The sequence below is a fragment of the Chrysochloris asiatica genome, unplaced genomic scaffold (assembly GCF_000296735.1).
Source record: "Chrysochloris asiatica unplaced genomic scaffold, ChrAsi1.0 scaffold00099, whole genome shotgun sequence".
Lineage (NCBI taxonomy): Eukaryota > Metazoa > Chordata > Mammalia > Afrosoricida > Chrysochloridae > Chrysochloris > Chrysochloris asiatica.
In genome coordinates this window covers 11,872,347-11,892,868 of record NW_006408617.1, presented here as the reverse complement: position 1 = coordinate 11,892,868, position 20,522 = coordinate 11,872,347, and the positions used below count along the sequence as shown (strand labels likewise).

Genomic DNA, 20,522 nt, shown 5'->3' with positions numbered 1-20,522 from the left:
TTTTGCCTTCCTGCAGCACTGAAATGAATGCAGAATCCCTCTCTTTTAACATCCACACATTAAAAACAAAACAAAAAATAAATATTTAAGAGGATAGAAAGGCTCAGATTGGTTTTTATATACATTGCACTTGAAGTTTAAGACCTAATGCTTGCAAATTAGGTCTGAATGGTCTATACCATTAAATGAATACATTGTGCTCACCAATATAATTGACTATTTTGAAACACCAAATGTTTAATATAGTGGCATATGCTCTCTTCTTTTTACAAGGCAATCACAGATTGTAGATTCTATAGGGCTGTGGATTAAAAAAAAAAGAAAAAAAAACCTCAACAACAAACTATTCTGGGGTATCAAAGAAATAAATCATCTTGGCTCTTGGAGATTGAAGTATACAACAGAGATTTTTTTTTTAAATGTGATTACAGATTTGATACAGATTTCATAAACTGAGGTGAAAATTTCAATGGATCAGTGAACTATGATTTTTCATTGCCTTTTGCCTTCAGTAAGATTGTCTACACAAAATTCCACAGATGGAAGGAGGAACTGCCTGTGTGTGTGTGTGTGTGTGTGATCATGAGCTTACGAGCAGGGTCTGCAGCACTAGACAGCCTGCAAGGGGCTTCTTCCATCCCATGGCTCAGAAACCCCAACTGGAGCACAAGATCCTCACATACAAGTGTTTTGTTTTTCAAAACACAACCCTATTTTTAAATTTTTTTTTGGATAAATATTATTCTTATTATACTATACTTACCTGTTAAGCACCATCAACCTGTCTCCTCTGGGCACTGTTACAAAACCAATACTTGGGCATTAAGTTTAGTTCAAGGCTTTGAAATATGGCAACTTGTTTTAATCATATAAACGGACTCAATACTTGAGAAACTGGCCCTGGGCTGGACTCCCACCCACAGACTGTGATCACATTTCTCCAGAGCACAGACAGGTCTGAGTGCAATGAATCCAGGTCAGATTTCAAGATAAGTAGTTCTTCTTTCCACTTCACTATTGTAAAATAGGTACTTTCCCAGGAGTCAACCGGACAGGCAGCCCAATCAAAATAGATTATTTAGGAAAAAGATCATCTTCGTCACAATCCATTATCACCGATTTTCTCCCCAAGTCGTGTTTATTTTTCAGAATCAGTGCGTTTGAAACTCAATCACTATGTGGCTTTTCAGGACCACCCATAGCCAGCTGTCATCCTATATTTCCTACTGTTACACCTCCTGAGAAAAATATGCATGGGAGCCAAGATCGAATATTCCGGAAATCTGAGGATGTATACCAGCTGCTGTCCCACAACAGGGAGGAACCCACGGGGCAGAAGAAAAGATTGTGGCAACTACTTCTTCAGGGAAAAGAGTGACATTCCTCTGTATCTTTAGCAGGTTGAGCACCAGGGCCAGGACAACTCCAACTGAAAACAGCACGAGGCTTCTGTGCACCAAGTGATGATGCCAACTGTTAGTGTGGCTGCTGCTACTCTGCAGCTGTGACCACTCACACCAGCGTTCTGAGGCCTGTGTCCATGCTGCTCCGGGCACTAGGGTCCGCCAGCACAGAGGGACTGGAAGCAGACTCATCCGCTTTTGCTGCCAGCCCTCTAGGGCTGACTCTTGAGAGTTTTGTATACCTCTCGCTGGCAGGGCAGAAACAACTTCACAAGTGGTCGGCCAGTCTGGGAATCAGTGCCCACCACATTCTGAGATAAGTTTCCTGTTGGAGGGGTGCCCGCCAGCTGGCTGTGAGTGACGCAGAAGGTGGGGTTGGAGCGAAAGAGTCACTGCGGCCCAGACTAGCCCCAGAGTCCCCCGCTCCTGAGAGCGGTAAAAGGTTTATATAGCAGACAGCAAAGCACTTTACCCCGGCGCAATTTACCCACAACGCCCCGCCGCCAGGCCGTTCAGGCCCAAAGGAGGCTTGGCATCGGCCCACCACCGTACTTTTTGCTGTTTTCATCCAACACTGTAGCTCAATTCTTCTACGGTCTTCCTTGCTCACTGTCCAACGTTCACATACATATGAGGTTATTGAAAATACCATGGCTTCAGTCAGGTGCGGGGAGCGCTTAAGTCCCATTGCTTGGCAAGGCCGCACTGGGGGGGGAGAGACATTATGCACGGCAAATGACTCTCAAAAGCTGACCCCTATCTTCCCTTCAAGTTAGCCCTGAATTTGCTTGTAAAAATATATAATATGGCAATATTCTCAGCTTTCACTATGAATTTTACAAACCTTTGGAGACACTAATTTAGCAGCAATTGCTTTCAGCCTTGGTGGATTGACTACAAAGAGAAATTGTGTAAATTACTCCTTCTCATAGAAAACCTAAATAACTGCATTTGTAAGGCCACAAAAGCAGATAGCATATTAAAAGTCAAGCTGACCTTCCCCCATAAACCTCGCCACAATCAGTCACTAGCTAGAATTCACAAACCCCTACATACAAGCACCTGCGTAAATAAGCAGACAATAATGAACTTAAGTGAAAGATAGTTTTGACTTTATAGTCTACACTTCTTGCAGCAACTAGCCAAGTTGGGCTTTATGCCACATAGCTTCCAAGTGATTTAATGAATACTTTATTATTGAAAATAATAGTACATTATGTAGGGTAGAAGGTTTGACTTAATCTTTTAGTAGAAACAAAAAGAAACAGTTTACCACATACTGGGAAAGGAGATAAAGGTCAGTCTGTCTGAACATCACAGAAGTATTTTGTCAAGGATATCTAATAACTAGGTGCAAGAATGTTGTGACTAACTGTGTAATAATTGAAGAAATGATAAGAGTGTCAATGCATGTACTGTGGGGGAAAGGTACAAAAATAGAGACTTGCTGAGCTGGGCTGGCAGAGGAGATAGAAGCAGAAGGGAGAAGGAGGGAGGCAAAAAGAGGAAGGAAGAAGCAGAAGGCAGAAGCTGAGAGTAGAAGAGAAAGAAGCAAAAGGTAGAGAAAGTAGGAGCAGAGGCAGAAAGAAGCAGAAGGCAGAAGGAAGTAGAAGCAGAAGGCAGAAGTGGCAGAAGAAGCAGAGAGCAAGAGGGAGGGAGGAGAGAGCAGACAGCAGAGAGAGCAGACAGCAAAGAGCAGAAAGCAGAAGCAGGGGCAGAAGCTGGAGAGCATAGCCCGACAGCACAAGCTGAAAAGCCTCTCGAATTGTAGTCGCTCGTGTCCCACGACCCCCGCGGAGAGCAGGAACTCCCCGCAGTCAGGTGCGCCTTAGTCTTCAAACTGACATCTTTGCCTAATGTAATATGCCATTTCATTAATGGTCTTCTGCTTCCATGAATGTTGATTGTTGATCTGAGCAAAATGAAGTCTTTGATAACTTCAGTCTTCATTTCTCTTGATGTTATTTATTGGTCCAGTAGTGAGGACTTTTATTTTATTTTACATTGAGGTGCAACCCAAAATGAAGGCTGTGGTCTTTGATCTTCATCAAAGATTTTAAGTATTTTAAGTCCTCTTCATTTCCAGCAAGCAAGGTTGTATCATCTGCATATTGCAGGTTGTTAATGTGTCAATCTCCAATTCTGATGCCACGATTTTCTTCATATAATCCAGTTTCTCATATTATTTTTCTCAGCATACAGATTGGATAATTATGGTGGAAGATTATAATCCTGGCTCACTTTTCCTGATTTTAAACCATTCAGCGTTCCCTTGTTCTGTTGGAACAACTGCCTCTTATTCTATTACAGGTTCCTCATGAACACAATGAAGTGTTCTAGAATACTCATTATCCACAATGCTGTCCAGAGCTTGTCATGATACACACAATCAAAACCCTTTGTGTAGTCAATAAAGTACAGGTATTTTGGGTATTCTCTGCTTCCAGCCAAGATCCATCTGAGGTCAGCAATGATATCCCTTGTTCCACTTCCATTTCTGAATCCAACTTGAACCTCTGGAAGTTCTCTTGTCAATGTATGGTTGCATTTCTGATCTATCACAAGCACCTAAAAATTACCCCTTTGGAGTCCCCCCAAAACAGTTACCATAACCTTCTGAGTTGATTTATCTGTCTTAAATTGAACTGGCCTAACAGATTCCTCTAGAAGCTGTTTTCATTGGACTTTTTTTTTTGAAGGCACCTTAATGAGACTAACAAGGATAACTGAAAGAATTTGGCTGCAACCATCCACTGATCTCAGAAACACATTTAAACACATTTTGTTTGGAAACATATGTATGTATGAATTCCCATCCTATTAGCAATACTTTTTACTTACCCTCATATATCTACCAAGGAACTCTGGTAGCGTAGTGGTTATGAATCAGGCTGTGAATCGTAAGGTCAGCAGTTCGAGACTACCAGGCGCTCCACGGGAGAAAGATGAGGCTTTCTGCTCCATGAAGACCCTGTGCAGAGCTGCTATCAGTCAGAACCAACTCGACGGTACTTAACAACAACATATATCTACCACAACTTTCATTTTCATTTTTTGCTGAAATTCTGACTTCTACCAGGGATTACTTTTTTCTTCCTGTAAGAACCCCTTTTAGGTTTTTATTGTGAATTGAGCGAGTTTACATGGGAGAACATCGGGTTTACACTTGTTTCATTGCAATGACTGCAGTCTCCTACCACGCATCATCATTCAACAGTATTTGCTTCTATTCCCTCTGTTGTTGCTTTTTTTTTTTTTTTTAGGGGGGGGCGTGTACACAAAAATACTCAGGAATATATAATCATTTAAACAACCAAAGGGCACATCCTGCAAACCTGACTCCTGGCTGCCAGCACACAGCTGCCAGCACACAGCCTTTCTCTTTCCATGAGTCTATAGTCCTCAGCTACTCTATTTCTCCATGCCCTCAGAAGTTGTATTAATTTTAATGCATTTATTTTGCCTTAATCTGAGTTATGGAGTTGGAGGAGCACATTGAAAGTACCATGGACTGCCAAAAGACCAAACAGATCTGTGTTGGAAGAAGTACAGCTAGAGTACTTCTTGAAAGCCAGAATGGCCAGACTTCGTCTTTCATATTTTGGACATATTGTCAAGGAGGGCCCAGTCACTGGAGAAGGATGTCATGTTTGGTAAAGTGGAGGGCTGGAGACAAAGAGACCACCAACCAGATGGATTGGTACAATGGCAGTATTGATGGGGTTGAACTTAACAATAATTGTGAGATTGGTGCAGGACCCAGCAGTGTTTCATGCAATTGTGCATAGCGTCGCTATGAGTTGGTACCAGTTCAATGGCACCTAACATTTTGCCTTCCTTAATAATTTTTTGCTTTATAGAGAATTACTGGTTATTTTCTTTCAACATTTCCTCCATACAGCCTTTTGTGAACTACCAACTGGTTTCCAAAGTTTGCCTAACTTGTTGAAAATACTCATTTTTTAAAAATTATATACTTTGTTGTTTTGTTCTAAAGTGTAAACAGGCACTGTCTTGTTTAAATTGGCATCCCCGGCACCTAGCTTAGTGGGCCCCTTATAAATGGTCCTTGCTCTCACTCACCCTACAGATTTCTGTCATTTCTCTTCTGATACTATCCACATCTCTGTCAACCCTGCTAGTTGAGCCAAGCATCATCTTGTGCCTGGACTAGTAGGCCTCCCCACTTTGAATTTTTTTCCCACAGTGCAGCAAGATAGACTCTTCCAAGACGAAGATCTGAGCAGGCCACTATAATCTCATCTGTCTAGACCCCTACCGTTTCCCACTGCTGACAGTCTAAAGTCCTTAGAATGACTTACAACACCCTTGTAATTATATGTTCCTGGTTCGGAGCTGTAGGATAAACATTGCACTGCTAACCACAAGACTGGCAGTTCAAATCCACCACCTGCTCCTTGGAAACTCTGTAATAGAGTAGCTATGTATTGAAACAGACTCGATAGCACTTAGCAACAACACTCCTCAAAAGTACCCATGCTTAGAGTCAGAATGATTCCCTCAGGCCTGTAATTATAATACTTTCTCAATTCTGCATCTTTATAAAAGAGTATTCACTTTGTCTGACAAAACTACTACTCACACTTCCTCTTTCACCCACATAACTACTACATGATATTTGGGGATCATTTTAGCTGTCTTTATCCTTAAGAAAGGGAGCACAGTGGCTCTGTACAATAAGCACCAGGCTAGAAACTATGACTACGATGAAGCTTTCTGCTCCCACAAAGCTGTATAGCCTCAGAAACCTTTTACTGGGTTGCTACAAGTCAGAACTGACACCTCCTCATACTACCCAAGTCTGGTCTAGAGGTCTTTCTTATACCCCTTATACTCCACTCTGCCCACCCTCACCATCAGTGCATCCTGCTCTTTCTTATAGAGAAGGGACTATCTGGCTTCTTCTCCATTGTATTTTGAGTAGTTAGCACAGTGTTTGGTACACAGGAAGAGCTAAAAAAATATCTATTGAATAAATGAATTCAAATGCTTCAACATGTAAGCAATTTTTCCAACTTCCAAAAGAAAACTTAGAAAGCTTCCATTAAATCTGCTCATTTAATCTTATTGCAATTTCCAATCCCACCGACCAGTTATTCAACCAGCATCCCTAATTCTCTTCCTACCTTACTTACTTTCACAATGCACACACCTCTCATTCACAAACCATAAATTGACTACTTGTTGCTAAGTGTCCTCAAGTCAATTCCGACTCAGCGATCCTGTATAGGGTTTCAAAGGAGTGGCTGATGGATTGGAACCATCAGTCTTGTGGTTAGCACTCCAGTGCTTATCCTACAATGGTACACCAGGACTCTATAAACTAACTTAGCAGTTACTAGACTATGGATCCTGGGAGCTCCATAAAAACCATCAACTCTTTCTAACTGGCTCCATTCAATCCTAAAATCCAATGGGCCTCAATATGACTTCTTGGGTAATATTTCTGGACTATTCCCAGACTATTCCCTCTCCTAGCACATGTCTAAATTTTTACCCCTTCCTTCAAGCCCCCTCATATTAAGTGCCATGGAGTTGGTTCCAATTCATAGCGGGCCTGTATAGGGTTTCCAAGGAGTGGCTGGTGGGGTTTGAACTGCCAACCTTGTGGTTAGCAGTCCAGTGCTTATCCTATAGCACTATACCAGGACTCTAGATGTGACAGACCTAAACATTTGCTCCTCTGTCACCAATTAAAGAAGGAATTCATCAGTGTTCTCACATCACTCCAGCCTTTCTTTCCTTTGTCTTGTTCCTTTCCTTCCCTTCAAGTTTAGCACTTTGTGAATTTGTTCCTACTTCTCACTTGCTGTTAAGCTTTAAATGGTCACATCTTACATTAATATAGCTCATACAAAGGCAGCTTTATACAAGGTCCCATTATGCCTTTTCATTGTATTGCATCAGTTAGAGTCGCATTCACTATACTGTTAGCTACTACTGTACACTAGGATGGAAGCTAGTAGTTTTTCCATATTTAAGATGCCTGATTACCAAAGGAGCTTGTAGTACCAGAAATAGAGAAGTGATCATGTTGCCATCCTTCTGCCTACTTCAGATCCCTCCAGAGAACTAAGCAGTTCTTGGTAACATCCAGCCAGATCATAAAGGCAGATGACAGAAATGTGTGTTGTAAATGGGACTGAGATACAGTTAGTTACATGTTGTCTGCTTCCCACTAACCATTAAGTGTCAAGTACAACCACCAGTGAATGCACCTTACCTAGCTGATTTGATTCTAGTGGTTAAAACCATACTTTCTATTGATTTGGTTTTTGGTTCACCATGACCTCAAATACAAGCCAACACCAGGAATTTGATAGATGCCAATTACAACCCTGAAATGGTGCAGACTCTTGGGTCACATTCCTCTCATGATGTTGTTACTTTCAACCTTCAATGGCTGAGAGCATCTTTTCTAAGTCTCAGAAGCCAATAATTATCAGAATGTGTAAAACACAAAGAAAGCTTGAGAACAGACACAGATTCTTAGCTGCTTTTGGCTGGTGAGTACAGGATGAGGGGTAGAGATGAGGCTTGTCAATTCAAACAAGGTCACAGACCACACAAAACAACCATCGTCACACATCACTTTACATTTCGGAGGTCTAGCTGGGAAACTTTCGAAAGACAGCAGAGCCCCACAGCAGTATTTCTCAGATTCTTCTTCCCACTCTGCCCCAAACACACACTCTTAGCAAAGACCTCCCTATCAGACATGGGTAGAAAAAACCAGCAACTGGATCTGCAAAGTAAAGGTAAAAGCCCAAGAAATCCTTTTACATTTGCTCCCATCTTAAAGCGACTAATAGTTCCGTCATGTTCGATCTTTTCAGCCACGCTTACTCACATACATTACTATCAATATCTTTGAAAACAAAGAAAAACATAAGCATTAAAAAGTTTATGGGCCTTTCACAAACCAAATGACAGTAGGTCTTTATTAACATATCTTACAATGTTCATTACTCCTAGTTTTGTAATTTCTGCTTAATTATAAAGATTGATTTAGCGTCTACAGTAATGTACTGTATTTTAATGATCATTCATACAAGATATCACACCAGTACATTTTTTGGATAATATACACACATCACTCTAACTTGGACCTGTTATTTTTAAAAGTGGGCTTATAAATGGGACTTATAAAAGTTATGGGGAATTAAAGTTCTAGTTTAGCAGCATGCATGTATGTATTCAAGTACAATTTTCAACCAAGTGCTTTTTTAAAAATTTACTGGTGACTAGTTCACCAATATCAAAATAAACACTATCAAATACCCAAATTTTAAGTTAAGGCTAATATTTTCACTTCACATCCATATGCACAACCATAAAACATTCCATTTTAAATATGTAGTTATCAAAGTCTGAATACATTATACCATGTATAGATAGCATCAGAGTTCAAACTGGAGAATTAATCAAGTTCATGAATCCTGTAACAGAATTTACTAGAGATGTAAATTAGCATTTTGCTCTTCAACCACACTTACAAAATGGTCTGGTATTCATGATGACCAGTGCAAAAAATATGACAGGCTGAACTTATGATACAGTATTTAAAAAAGTAGCAATGTGTTGAAAAGGACAGCTATTTAGTCAAACAATTATTCTAGTCTTACACAAAGTTATCTTAATAGTTTTGAAATGTCTATAAAAATAGCAAGCTATTTCCATGTACTTTGTTGTAGAGCTACAGGTAAATTTTTGACTTCTGAACATTTGAAAACGTACTGCTCTGCTCTCCCTGTTTTAGTGCATGGCCCTTATTTAATGTCCATTTTCACAGGTGGTAATGTCAGGTCACTCAATAATTTTTTTAGAACATGGATCTAACTTTATTTTTATATTTTATCATTAGATGTATTTTACTTTATTTTATACATAAAAATGTAGTTTTATATAACAAGCCATGAAAGTCCAAAGTTCCAGGAAGTGCTCAATAGCACTATAAATGAAATAATCATTGAATTTTTTAATCACTTGGGAAAAAAAATCTTGGTAGCAATATATATAACATGCTTATCTGTCATCTTCCTTCCCTACTAATAGAATGGGTTTTAGTTCAATCATTCCCATTGTACTGATTTAAAAACCCTACAAACATAAATTTCTTATCACAGCAGTTTTAAAGAAGAATGAAAATGCACAGCTAATTCATGAGGGTCGCCACTGACTCTCTTGTTTCCCTTTTAGGAAATCAAGAAGAAATAACAGTGATTACACTGTACAATACAGCATAGTCGAACCACTTGAGCTGATAAGAAAGTTCCAAAATTTTGTTTCATTTGTAGGGAAGTTTGCACATTTCCAATCCAATCATTTAAACAAAAATCTGGTTGGTAATAAAAGATGGGCATGCACAAAATCAAAATCTGCCATGTGTATGCTCTTAAAACTTTTAATTTTGTGGTAAAATCTACTTGCTACTACCATTGGTAATTCACTCATGTGAAATGGCAAAGTTTGATTTTTAAGGAACACCCCCCCAACAACATATTATCCCCCCAAATGTACTGTATAATATTAAGAGCAGCTACCTACTATTTTACAGCTATTCAATTATTTACCTGGGGAGAATATTTATGAAATTCCTGAGAATGATTAAGTTTTCAGCAAAGCCTTAAACTTTTAACAGAGTTCTCACAATAAGAAAAAATTTCAAAGTTCTACTATTAGACCAACTTTTACTATACAATATTTCACATAAATCATGTTTTACATTTTATCTAATTACATACAGCAAAAATCTCAAATCAACACAAGAATGGCAGAGGAAAAAGATACAAAATGCTTAGCAGATGCAAATTAAACACATAGATATAAAGAAGCAATAACGTCAAATAAATCACACTCACTCTAAGTATAAATGAATAACTGATATGAATTGTTGGGAGAATCATTTCTAAATGATTTAGTGAACAAATTGTGCTTCTTATTAATTATGAACTAAAAAACAATGACCACTAAAGAATGATTTAACTTGTTACTTAGGTTTTCCAGATACATTTTTTTAAAAATTTATTTTACCATTAATGTGGTTACCAAGCACCTAATTTTGGAAAAGCTTCAGAATGAATGTTTCATTTTCTCCCCCAGCAAAAGTATTAATTCCCCAAATTAAGTTAAAGCTTATTGTTGGCAAAAGTAAATTCTTAATGAAAATGATGATCTGATGCATTGCCGAGGTGATGAGTCACAGCCCATTGTAATGTGGACCCCATCTTTTATTGATGTGATCAAAGGTATGAGAAATCCACTGTTGCTCAAGAACTTTGTATCGTTCCTTACAAATATAGAGAGGCTTGCCTCGCCTAGAAAAAAAAAACAACCAGAAGGTATTAAAAATAACACAATCCAATGGAGAGTTAACATTTTTTTTTTTTTTAAATAGATTCCTGTGGCAAAAATCTCACATGGCAATTTGTTTTGTTTTATGTTTTCTTAGCATGCTGAAGGGGAAAATATCTCAAAATTAGAAATGCTGTTAAATAGCTCTATATTAATGATTGTCAGATGTTGATATAAAATAATGAACACAAAGCCAGGAAGGCACTTTGTTCTTTAATGATCAAATTTCAATCCAACACCCAGGTGTACTGACCTAAGATCCCGGTCTTCCTCTCCATGCGCATCCAAATACACGGAACCCCAAAGGCAGAAGCGGTGGCCTCGAATGATTATAATCACTGATGCATTGATCAAAAGGAAAATCCCTGTTCCAGCACCACAGTTCTGAGAATGCTAGAAAATTAAAAATATATCAATGAACTCTGTAACAAATAGGTCTTATAACAAAATGAAGTTTCTTAATTAAATGTCTTCTAAATAATATACAGATATTCTAAAATTTTTCATAAGATTTCACCTATAGCAAATATATAAAATCAATTTTAATATTTCTTTTAATATATTAAGAGGAATTTGGATAAGAATCATCGAGGAAAGCAATTAACAGTCAACTTATATCAAAGGCTTAATGCCATGTATGACTGTTGTTAAACCCAGACATAATAAAGACAGTGAAAGGAAGAAAAGGATCTGGACCATACTTAAGAAAGGTTTTATTGCTTAATTAAAGCCTCTGATTGTTTTAAACCATTCTAATAGATCAAAGAGAAAGATGAGGCATTCTGCTCCCATAAAGATTTACAGCCTCGGAAACCCTATGTAGGGTCACTATGAGTTGGAACCAACTCCACGGCACATAACAACAACAACAATAGATATAAAATAAATAAAAATGACAACATCCCTATATGTAATGTATATTGAATTCAAAGAGTGGTTAGAGGTAAAGAGCTGGCTTGACCATATATACCACATTATCATGTGATAGATTTGATTTTCATAAACTCTATCATTCACTATGGCTTACCAATACACATTCACAGTAACTTTGTTGCTTGCAGCAAAGTCCTTTCAGGCATACAAAAGTACCACAGATGAGGCAAACAGCAGGATCTTTAGGAACCTTGGTACAGACACTGCAGGTTTTTCTGTGATAGTACTGAAAAATGGTGTTATAATTCTCCGGCAACTGTAGCAGGTGTGGTAATTTCCATCTTGACTCTTGGATAAGCAAGGCCTAAAACATTGCCCCAAGATATTCATTAGTCCTATATATTTAAGACACTAAAACATTTTTATATTTAAGTCACTAAGATAGTTTTAAGAAAGAAAGATCTTTTTCCATGACTATGACTTATTTTCATTCACACATCTAATTTTCCATTTTATAAATGACTAAAATAGTATTTCAATAATTACCATTCTCCAAAGGAGCTCTGGTAGCGTAGTGGTTACGAATCGGGCTGCTAACCTCAAGGTCAGCAGTTCAAAACTACCAGCAGTTCCACGTGAGAAAGATGAGGCTTTTTGCTCCTGTAAAGATTTATAGCCTTGGAAACCCTGTGCATGGTTGCTATGGGTCAGAACAGACTCAACAGCACTTAACAACAACAACAACAATTCTAATGTAATTTCTATTTCAATATAATTTCCAACTACAATATGATTTAATTTTTAAGATTAAGTACCCTAAAGCATTAAAACCTGTTAAGCCCACATGGAAAACATATGTAGGTATTTTGTTTTAAAATATGCTTAATGGAAAATTTTTAATTATTACATATTTTTAAATCTACATGATAAAACAGAAAAAAATTCATTGGTGTTTCTTTAAAGATGGCCATAATTCTAATTTTTTATTTTAATATTTATCATTTCGAGTTTCCTTTTGTGATGAGATGAATTTTTTTACATGGCTTTCTGCCTTAATTCTGTAGAAAATTAGCTCAAGAGAGTCCCCCTAACTCTGAGGAGTTAACTTTGCCCTAGTTTTCTAGGTTACTTTTGTCCAGATGACTGACATTTCCTGGGTAAACTGTAAATAATTGTATAGTTTGATATTTTAGCACAGTGGTTACGAATAGGGCTGCAAACCGCAAGGTTCCGTGGGAGAAAGATGAGGCTTTCTGCTCCCGTAGAGATTTATAGCCTTGGAAACCCTATACAGGGTCGCTATGAGTCGGTACCGACTCCACAGCACATAACCACCACCACCACTTTTTTGTCTGACCCTGGACTGTGGCTTGCCCTCTGATTGGTCTATTTTATCCAGCTTGCACGGATTGGCTAATATATTTATGATGTGACTATTATTCAAAAGAAGTGATGATGGCCTACCAAGAGGGGATGTGGTTACTTCATGGTCCTGGTAGGAGAGCCATGCTTTAAAAACTATCTAGGAGTTTACTTACATATGCAATCAATTCCCCACAGCAGTTTGTAGACAAAAAGGGAAAAATAAACAGAAGGGGAAAAAGTAAGAAAAGAAAAACAGAGACAGAAATGAGGAACTCCCTAAAAGAACTATCATAAAAGTCAAGGCTGAAGACAGCAAGAAGCCTGGAAAGGGCCAGGAGAATTGGTGGTGAAGGCAGAGCCTTGCTGCTAAGAGAGGTGACCAAAGCTGCTTTGGTGGTTACGAGCTCTGTGAGCTCGGTCAGTCAACAGTGGAGGGCACAAAGAGAAGCCTGTCCTGGGATGGCCGAGGGGGAACGCATGGCAGAAAGGAGGGTCTGCTTACAGCTAAACGGGCTGTCTTGCACTGAAGAAGGGAGGAATGTGCACCCCTCTGAGGTGCAGTCTTTCAGACTTTGCCTACGTGCTTTCTGATGTTGTTGGTAAGCGCTGTCAAGTCAGTCCCGCTCATAGGGATCCTATAAATGGTTTCCAAAGAGTGACTGGTGGATTTAAACCACTAACCTTGTGGTCCAGTGCTTATCCTACAGCACCACACCAGGTACTGATCCCAAATTATAGCCTGTTTATCCTGATCCAGAAGGAGCTCTGGTAGCGTAGTGGTTACGAATCGGGCTGCGAGCCTTAAGGTCAGCGGTTCGAAACTACCAGCCGCTCCGCGGGAGAAAGATGAGGCTTTCTACTCCCGTAAAGATTTACACCCTCGGAAACCCTGTACAGGGTCGCTATGGGTCGGAACCGACTCGACGGCACTTAACAACAACAACAACATCCTGATCCAGAGTTGTTGACAGTTACTTATTGACCACTAAAGCTTTAAGTATGGATCTCTTCCGTCAGTTGGCCAGGTATCTGTCTTTCAGATTTCTTGGCTGCATTAGTTTGTTAAAGCATTACAATTGTTATCCCGGCAATTCCTGGAGCCTGTTTTTCACTGTCTTCAGTGAATCTTGGACAACTTCTTTCAATACTACAAGTTCTTGATCATGTTACCACCTGAAATGTTTGATCTTCAACAATTCTTTTTGGTACAGTGACTCTGTGTATTCCTTCCATCTTCTGTTGATTCTTCCTGCATTACTCAATATTTTGTCTACATTGTTGGTGTTAATTGACGTCGAGCCAATTCGGACTCAGTGATCCTGTATAGGGTTTTCAAGTAGTGGCTGGTGGGTTTGAAATGTCTACCTTGTGGTTAGTAGTCTAATGCTGCTCCTACAGCACCACACCAGGACTCCATTTTGTTTATAGAATCCCTACAATATTGCAACTTGAGGCTTGAAGTTTTCTTCAGCTCTTTCAGCTTGAGAACTGTTGAGTACTTTCTTCCCTTTTGATTTCTAACTCCAGGTCTTTGCATATTTCATTGTAATAAGTGATTTTATCTTCTTCAGCTGCCCTTTGAAATGTTCTGTTCAGGACTTTTACTTAATTTATTCCATTCACTTTAGCTACTCATGTTCAAGAGCAAGTCTCAGAGTCCCTTCTGACAGCCACTTTGGTCTTTTCTTTCTTTCCTGTCTTTTTAAGGATCTTTTGATTTCTTCCTGTATGACGTTCTTGATGTCATCCCACAACTCATCTGGTCATCAGTCATTAGTGTCTAATGCATCAAATTTGTTCTTGAGATCGTCTCTAAATTCAGGTGCCATATATTTGAGATCATATTTTGACTCTCATGGACTTGTTTTAATTTTCTTAAGCTTTAGTCTGCACTTGCATATGAGCAATTAATTGATGGTCAATTCCACAGTTGGTCCCTGGCCTTTTCTTGGTGAGATCCATATGCATAATTACTGTTTACATTGTTTAAAAAGGTATTTGCAATGAATAAATTGTTGGTCTTACAAAATTCTATATTGCGATTCCCAGCATTATTTTTTTTATCACCAAGGACAGATTTCCCAACTACTGGTTTCTCTTGTTTCCAACTTTTGCAGTTTAGTCACCAGTGATTATCAATGCATCTTGATCCAATTTTAGACCAAAAAAGTTGGTTGTTGGTAAGAGCTGTTGAGTCGATTCCAAATCATAGTGACCCTGTATAGCGTTTCCAAGGAGCAGCTGGTGGGTTTGAACTACTGACCTTATAGTTAACAGTCCAGTGCTTATCCTAGAGCATCACCAAAGAACTTGGTTGCTGTTGTTAGGTGTTGTCGAGTCAGCTACGACTCATAGTGACTCAGTGCACAACAGAACAAAACACTGCCTGGTCCTGCATCTTCCTCATTATTGTTACTACTACACTTGAACGCATTGCTGCTGCCATGGTGTCAATCCATCTTGCTGGGATCTTCCTCTTTTTCACTGACTCTCCACTTTACCAAGCATACTATCATTCTTCAGAGACTGGTCCCTCTTGATAATATGTTCGAAGTATGAGAGATGATGTCTTGCAATTCTTACCTCCAAGAAACATTCTGGCGGTACCTCTTCCAACACAGAGCTGTTTGTTATTCTGGCAGACCATGGTATTTTCAATATTCCTCTCCAACACCGTAACTCAAATTCATCCATTCTTCTGAGGTCTTCCTTATTCACTGTCCAACTTTCACATACAGATGAGGCATTTGAAAATACTCTGGCTTAAACCAGGCACACACCTTATTCCTCAAACTGATATCTTTGCTCTTGAAAACTTTAGAGAGGTCTTGTGTAGCAGATTTGCATAGTGCAATACATCATTTGATTTCCTGACTGCTGCTTCAATGAGTGTTGATTGTGGATCTAAGCAATATAAAGTTTTTTACTTCAAATTTTTTTTCCATATATCATAATGTTATTTATTGGTCCAGTGGTAAGGATTTTTGTTTTCTTTATATTGAGGTGCAAATTCCATACTAAAGGCTGTGGGCCTTTGATCTTTATCAGTAAGTATTTTAGGCCTCTTTACTTCCAGCAAGCAAGGTTGTATCATCTGCATATTGCAAGGCTGTTAATGAGTCTTCCTCCAATCCTGACGGCACTTTATTTTTCATATAATCCAGATTCTTGGAGCATTTACTCAGAATATACATTGAATAAGTATGGTGAAAGAACACAGCCCTGGTGCACATTTTTCCTGTTTCTATACCTTTCAGTATTCCCTTGATTTGTTGGAATGACTGCCTTTTGGTATATGTGCAGGTTCCTTATGAGTATAACCAAGCATCTGGACCACCCATTCTTCACCTTGTTATTCATAGTTTGTCATGGTCCACACAGTCAAAAGTCTTTGCATAGTCAATAAAGTACAAGTAAACATCTTTCTGGTATTCTCTACTTTCAGACAAGATCCATCGGATGTCAGCAATGCTATCCCTAGTTTCATATCCTCTTCTAAATCCAGCATGAATTTCTGGCAGTTCCCTGTCAATGTACTGCAGCAAGTGTTTTTGAATTATCTTCAGCAAAATTTTACTTGCATGTGATATTAATGATACTATTCAAAAATTTCCACATTCTCTTTGGAATGTGCACAAATAAAGACCTGTTCCAGTCGGCTAGCAGATGTCTTCAAATTTCTTCATCACTGGCTTTGGTAGTTGGTGTGTAAATTTGAATTATTAACTGGTCTTCCTTGTTTGTTGTTGTTGTTAGGTGCCATCAAGTCAGTACCAACTCATAGAGACCCAACTGCACAACAGAACGAAACACTGCCCAATCCTGGTCAATCTCACAATTGTTGCCACGCTTGAGCCCATTGATGCTGCCACTTTGCCAGTCCATCTCATTGGGGGTCTTCCTTTTTCTCTGACCCTCCACCTTACCAAATACATCCTTCTCCAGTGACTGGGTCCCTCTTGACAATATGTCCAAAGTATGAGAGATAAAGTTTGACCATCCTGGCCTCCAAGGAGCACTCTGGCTTTACTTCTTCTTCCAACACAGATCTGTTGGTTCTTTTGGAAGCCCACAGTATTTTCTCCTCCAACACCATAACTCAAAGGCATCAATTCTTCTACTGTCTTCCTTATTCACTGTACAGCGTTCACATGCATATGAGGTTATTGAAAATACCATGGCTTGGGTCAGGTGCACCTTGGTCCTCAAGCTGACATCTTTGCTCTTCCTTGTAGGTGTATAAATATTATCTTATCAGTAGCACTTATTTCAAGACAGATCTGGAAATGTTCTCTTTGATGATGAATGCAATGTTATTCCTCTCCAGTGTCATTCCTGGCATAGCAAACTGATTAAAAATGGCCAATACCTGTCCATTTCAGCCAGAATGTTCCTTAGAAGCCAGGATGACCAGACTTCATCTCTCACACTTTAGACATGTTATAAAGAGGGACCAGTCCCTGGAAAAGGACAACATGCTTAGTAAAGTGGAGGGTCAGCAAAAAAGAGGAAGACACCAATGAGATGGACTGGCACAGTGGCAGTAGCAATGGAGGCTGGTGAAGGACTGGACAATGTTTCATTCTGATGTGTATAGGGTTCGCTATAGTCGGAAACAACTAGATATCACCTAACAACAACAATACCTAGGATATTGATCTTTATTCATTCTGTATCATTTTCGATGACTTTCAATTTCTTAGATTCACACATTGTACATTCTGCATTCTAATTATCAATGGATGTTTGCAAAAAGGTACAGAATGAGAATGGAAAGGCAAACAAGATGGTGAAGGTCCTTCAAAGCTATGCAAGGAGTCTCTATCTTCCTCTATGGCAAATATAGCATCATTAATGGTTTAAACAGGAGTCCTGGTGTGGTGTTGTGGGATAATACAATGGGCGCAAGGTCTATTTAAACTGCAAGGTCAGCAGTTCAAACTCACCAGTCACTCCTTGAAAACCCCATATGGGGTTACTATGAGTCAGAACAGATTCGAAGGCACTTAACAACAACAACAAGAATAAATGTTCCTATCAAAACTATTTATATGAGTCATTATTATTCCAGAGATATGAGTTTATGATTATCAATGATCTCTATCTGGTTACCAAGACCTATATATTTCCTCAAATGTCTCTTGTATTGGTTACTTTCTAATTTCTGCTATGAAAACAAATGTCTATATTTTCGTTGCCACCTAAATACTCTCTGGCTTTTTCTCTCCTCACTTGAATGGACTAAAATAGCATCAGAGTTACCTCCTGGAAACACTATTCTCATCACATTAGTCCATTTCTCAAAAACGATAGTGCTAACTCTAAGAGAAAGTATATGCACATCAAATCCTGACATTTACAGCCATCTACAGCTAACTCCCGTAAGGATTTACACCCTCAGAAACCCTGTACAGGGTCGCTATGGGTCGGAACCGACTCGACGGCACTTAACAACAACAACAACAACAGCTAACTCCACTCTTTCTCTCCAAATCACTCATCTCCAAAACAAACCCTTCTTCCAGGCAAGCTGTCAGTAGAGTTCCAGCACATTTTAATGACATGACCTTTCAAATCAACTAGTCTAAACTTGTGAGTTGTATATGACCTTGCTATTTTTTCAATAAGAATACAAGTTCCTTCTCTACCTTAAAATTTCTAAGCCCAGTGCCATGACTTTTTGAGATATTCAATAAAAATTCAATGACCAGAAACATTTAAAAGTAGTAAACTTACAGCTTACCTGTGTTAAACTGAAATATTTCTGCTTTTATGGTCATTAATTAAATTTATATAAGCAAATCCTCTTTCAAATCAATTAGCTTAATAATCCCAGATACTCCCCAAACTAAAATAGTCTTCATCATTCTCTTTACTATTAACATATCATGACTATAGCAGGTAAATACTACTCCTTGTACACACCTTTCCTTGTTCTGCATGTCTTTCAGTAAATGAATTTATCTCAAAACACCACTGAGATATAATATCAAATGCTGGAACTGGCCAATTGAGACAAGAGGCACTGATGAATGGATGATCTGTTTGGTAAAAGGCTGGCAGAAGTTCCAGGCAGCTGGCAAGTACAGAAAATTCTTCTTCTTCCTTTTATACATGAAACAGAAAATTCTAGCGACATTTCATCAAGAACATTTCTCATTACAAATATTTTAAATGTCCCCTCCTCAATTAGTTTAGGACAATAAGAAACTTTCTTAACTAAATAACAACACCCCCACCACCACCACCACCACAAGGGAAGGAATAGGAGAAAAAAAATGGGGAAAAAATCCTAGCAGTTACACCCAAATATCATTAAAATATTTCTCTTTGAAATTTAACTTCTGAATGTCATAGAATCTGTTCCTTCACTGTATTTATTTTTTATATACAGTTGTCACAACAGCACTTTAACAACAACACTGCTCAATATCCAACACTAGTAATATAATAATAATAATAAATGATGCTAACAAACACAAAAATTATAAAAGTAAGATTCTAAATATTTATTTCTTTGAGCTAAACTAGCATGCATGTATGACAGTCTGATGTAGATACAATGATTATACTATGTGTCAATTAAAAAGAAAACTAGCTGCTTATAAAAACAGGGCTCCTAACCTGGCAGCTAGGTAAATCTTCTCCAAAAAGGTGGTGCTGAAGAAGACTGGTGATTCTGAGAAAAGGTAAGCAGAAGTCCTGTAAGTATTTTTCCATGGATTCAGGAGTCCAAGAAATTGGACCAACCTAAAGTTAAAAAAAAAAAAAGACAATTTGAACAATTCATTCTACAAGTTAGAGCTTTACATATTCTACATCCAATTTTAGAACATACCATTGCACACTCCTGAGTTCCTTCTTCATGGTATAACTTTCCCTTAGATAGTTCACTTATCACAAAGCTCAATAACACTTCATAAGACTTTTCAGCATCACAAGAATTCTGGAAAAAAATTAAAATATTAATTACATCAGTCATTCAAAATTACTAACATTTTACATTGAAAGAACACTTTATAAAAAAGTATTTTATAAAGTGAACTTTAATCTTTCAAATCTGTGTAAAAGAGCTGATTTCTGGGTAGACAGTGAAAGCAGTTCTAACGCTTCTTTAAAACATAGCATAGAAATGACACAGTGTATATGTATGTTTGTTGTTGTTGTTAAGTGTCATCAAGTAGGTTCCAACTGAGAGCAACCCTGTATAGGATTTCTGAGAAGTGGCTGATTAGTTTGAACTGCTGACCTTGTGGTTGGCAGTCCAGTGCTGCTCCTACAGCCTCACACCAGGACTTCTGATGTTTATGCAAGTGATTTGATTCATATGTAAATCATATGATTTATTTGTAAATCAAACCTTTTCACCAGTAATTCCCACTCCTGGGAATTCTTCCCAAGGAAATAAACCAAAAGAAAAAAGAGCTATGTGCACAAGAGAGTCATTGCAGTGCTAAAATAGAGAAAAATTGGAAATGCCGGACAAATGTGAGACAAGTATCCAGA

At 38.4% G+C, this 20,522-nt stretch overlaps 1 protein-coding gene and 1 pseudogene across 1 annotated transcript in view; both read right to left on the bottom strand.

The window, feature by feature from the left end:
- Positions 1-1,229: 1,229 nt before the first annotated feature.
- LOC102821575 lies at positions 1,230-1,595 on the bottom strand (annotated as a pseudogene).
- Positions 1,596-8,335: 6,740 nt separating this feature from the next.
- Positions 8,336-20,522, bottom strand: part of UBR3 (ubiquitin protein ligase E3 component n-recognin 3 (putative)) — a 247,525-nt gene continuing 235,338 nt past the window's right edge. Inside the window, exons 34-39 of the mRNA XM_006867038.1 lie at positions 19,855-19,962; positions 19,641-19,766; positions 18,942-19,121; positions 11,806-12,015; positions 11,032-11,171; positions 8,336-10,741 (exon numbers count right to left, since the gene is read on the bottom strand). Coding sequence (XP_006867100.1) covers positions 10,624-10,741; positions 11,032-11,171; positions 11,806-12,015; positions 18,942-19,121; positions 19,641-19,766; positions 19,855-19,962 — 882 coding nt within the window. The 3' untranslated portion in view covers positions 8,336-10,623. The remainder of the gene's footprint in view (positions 10,742-11,031; positions 11,172-11,805; positions 12,016-18,941; positions 19,122-19,640; positions 19,767-19,854; positions 19,963-20,522) is intronic.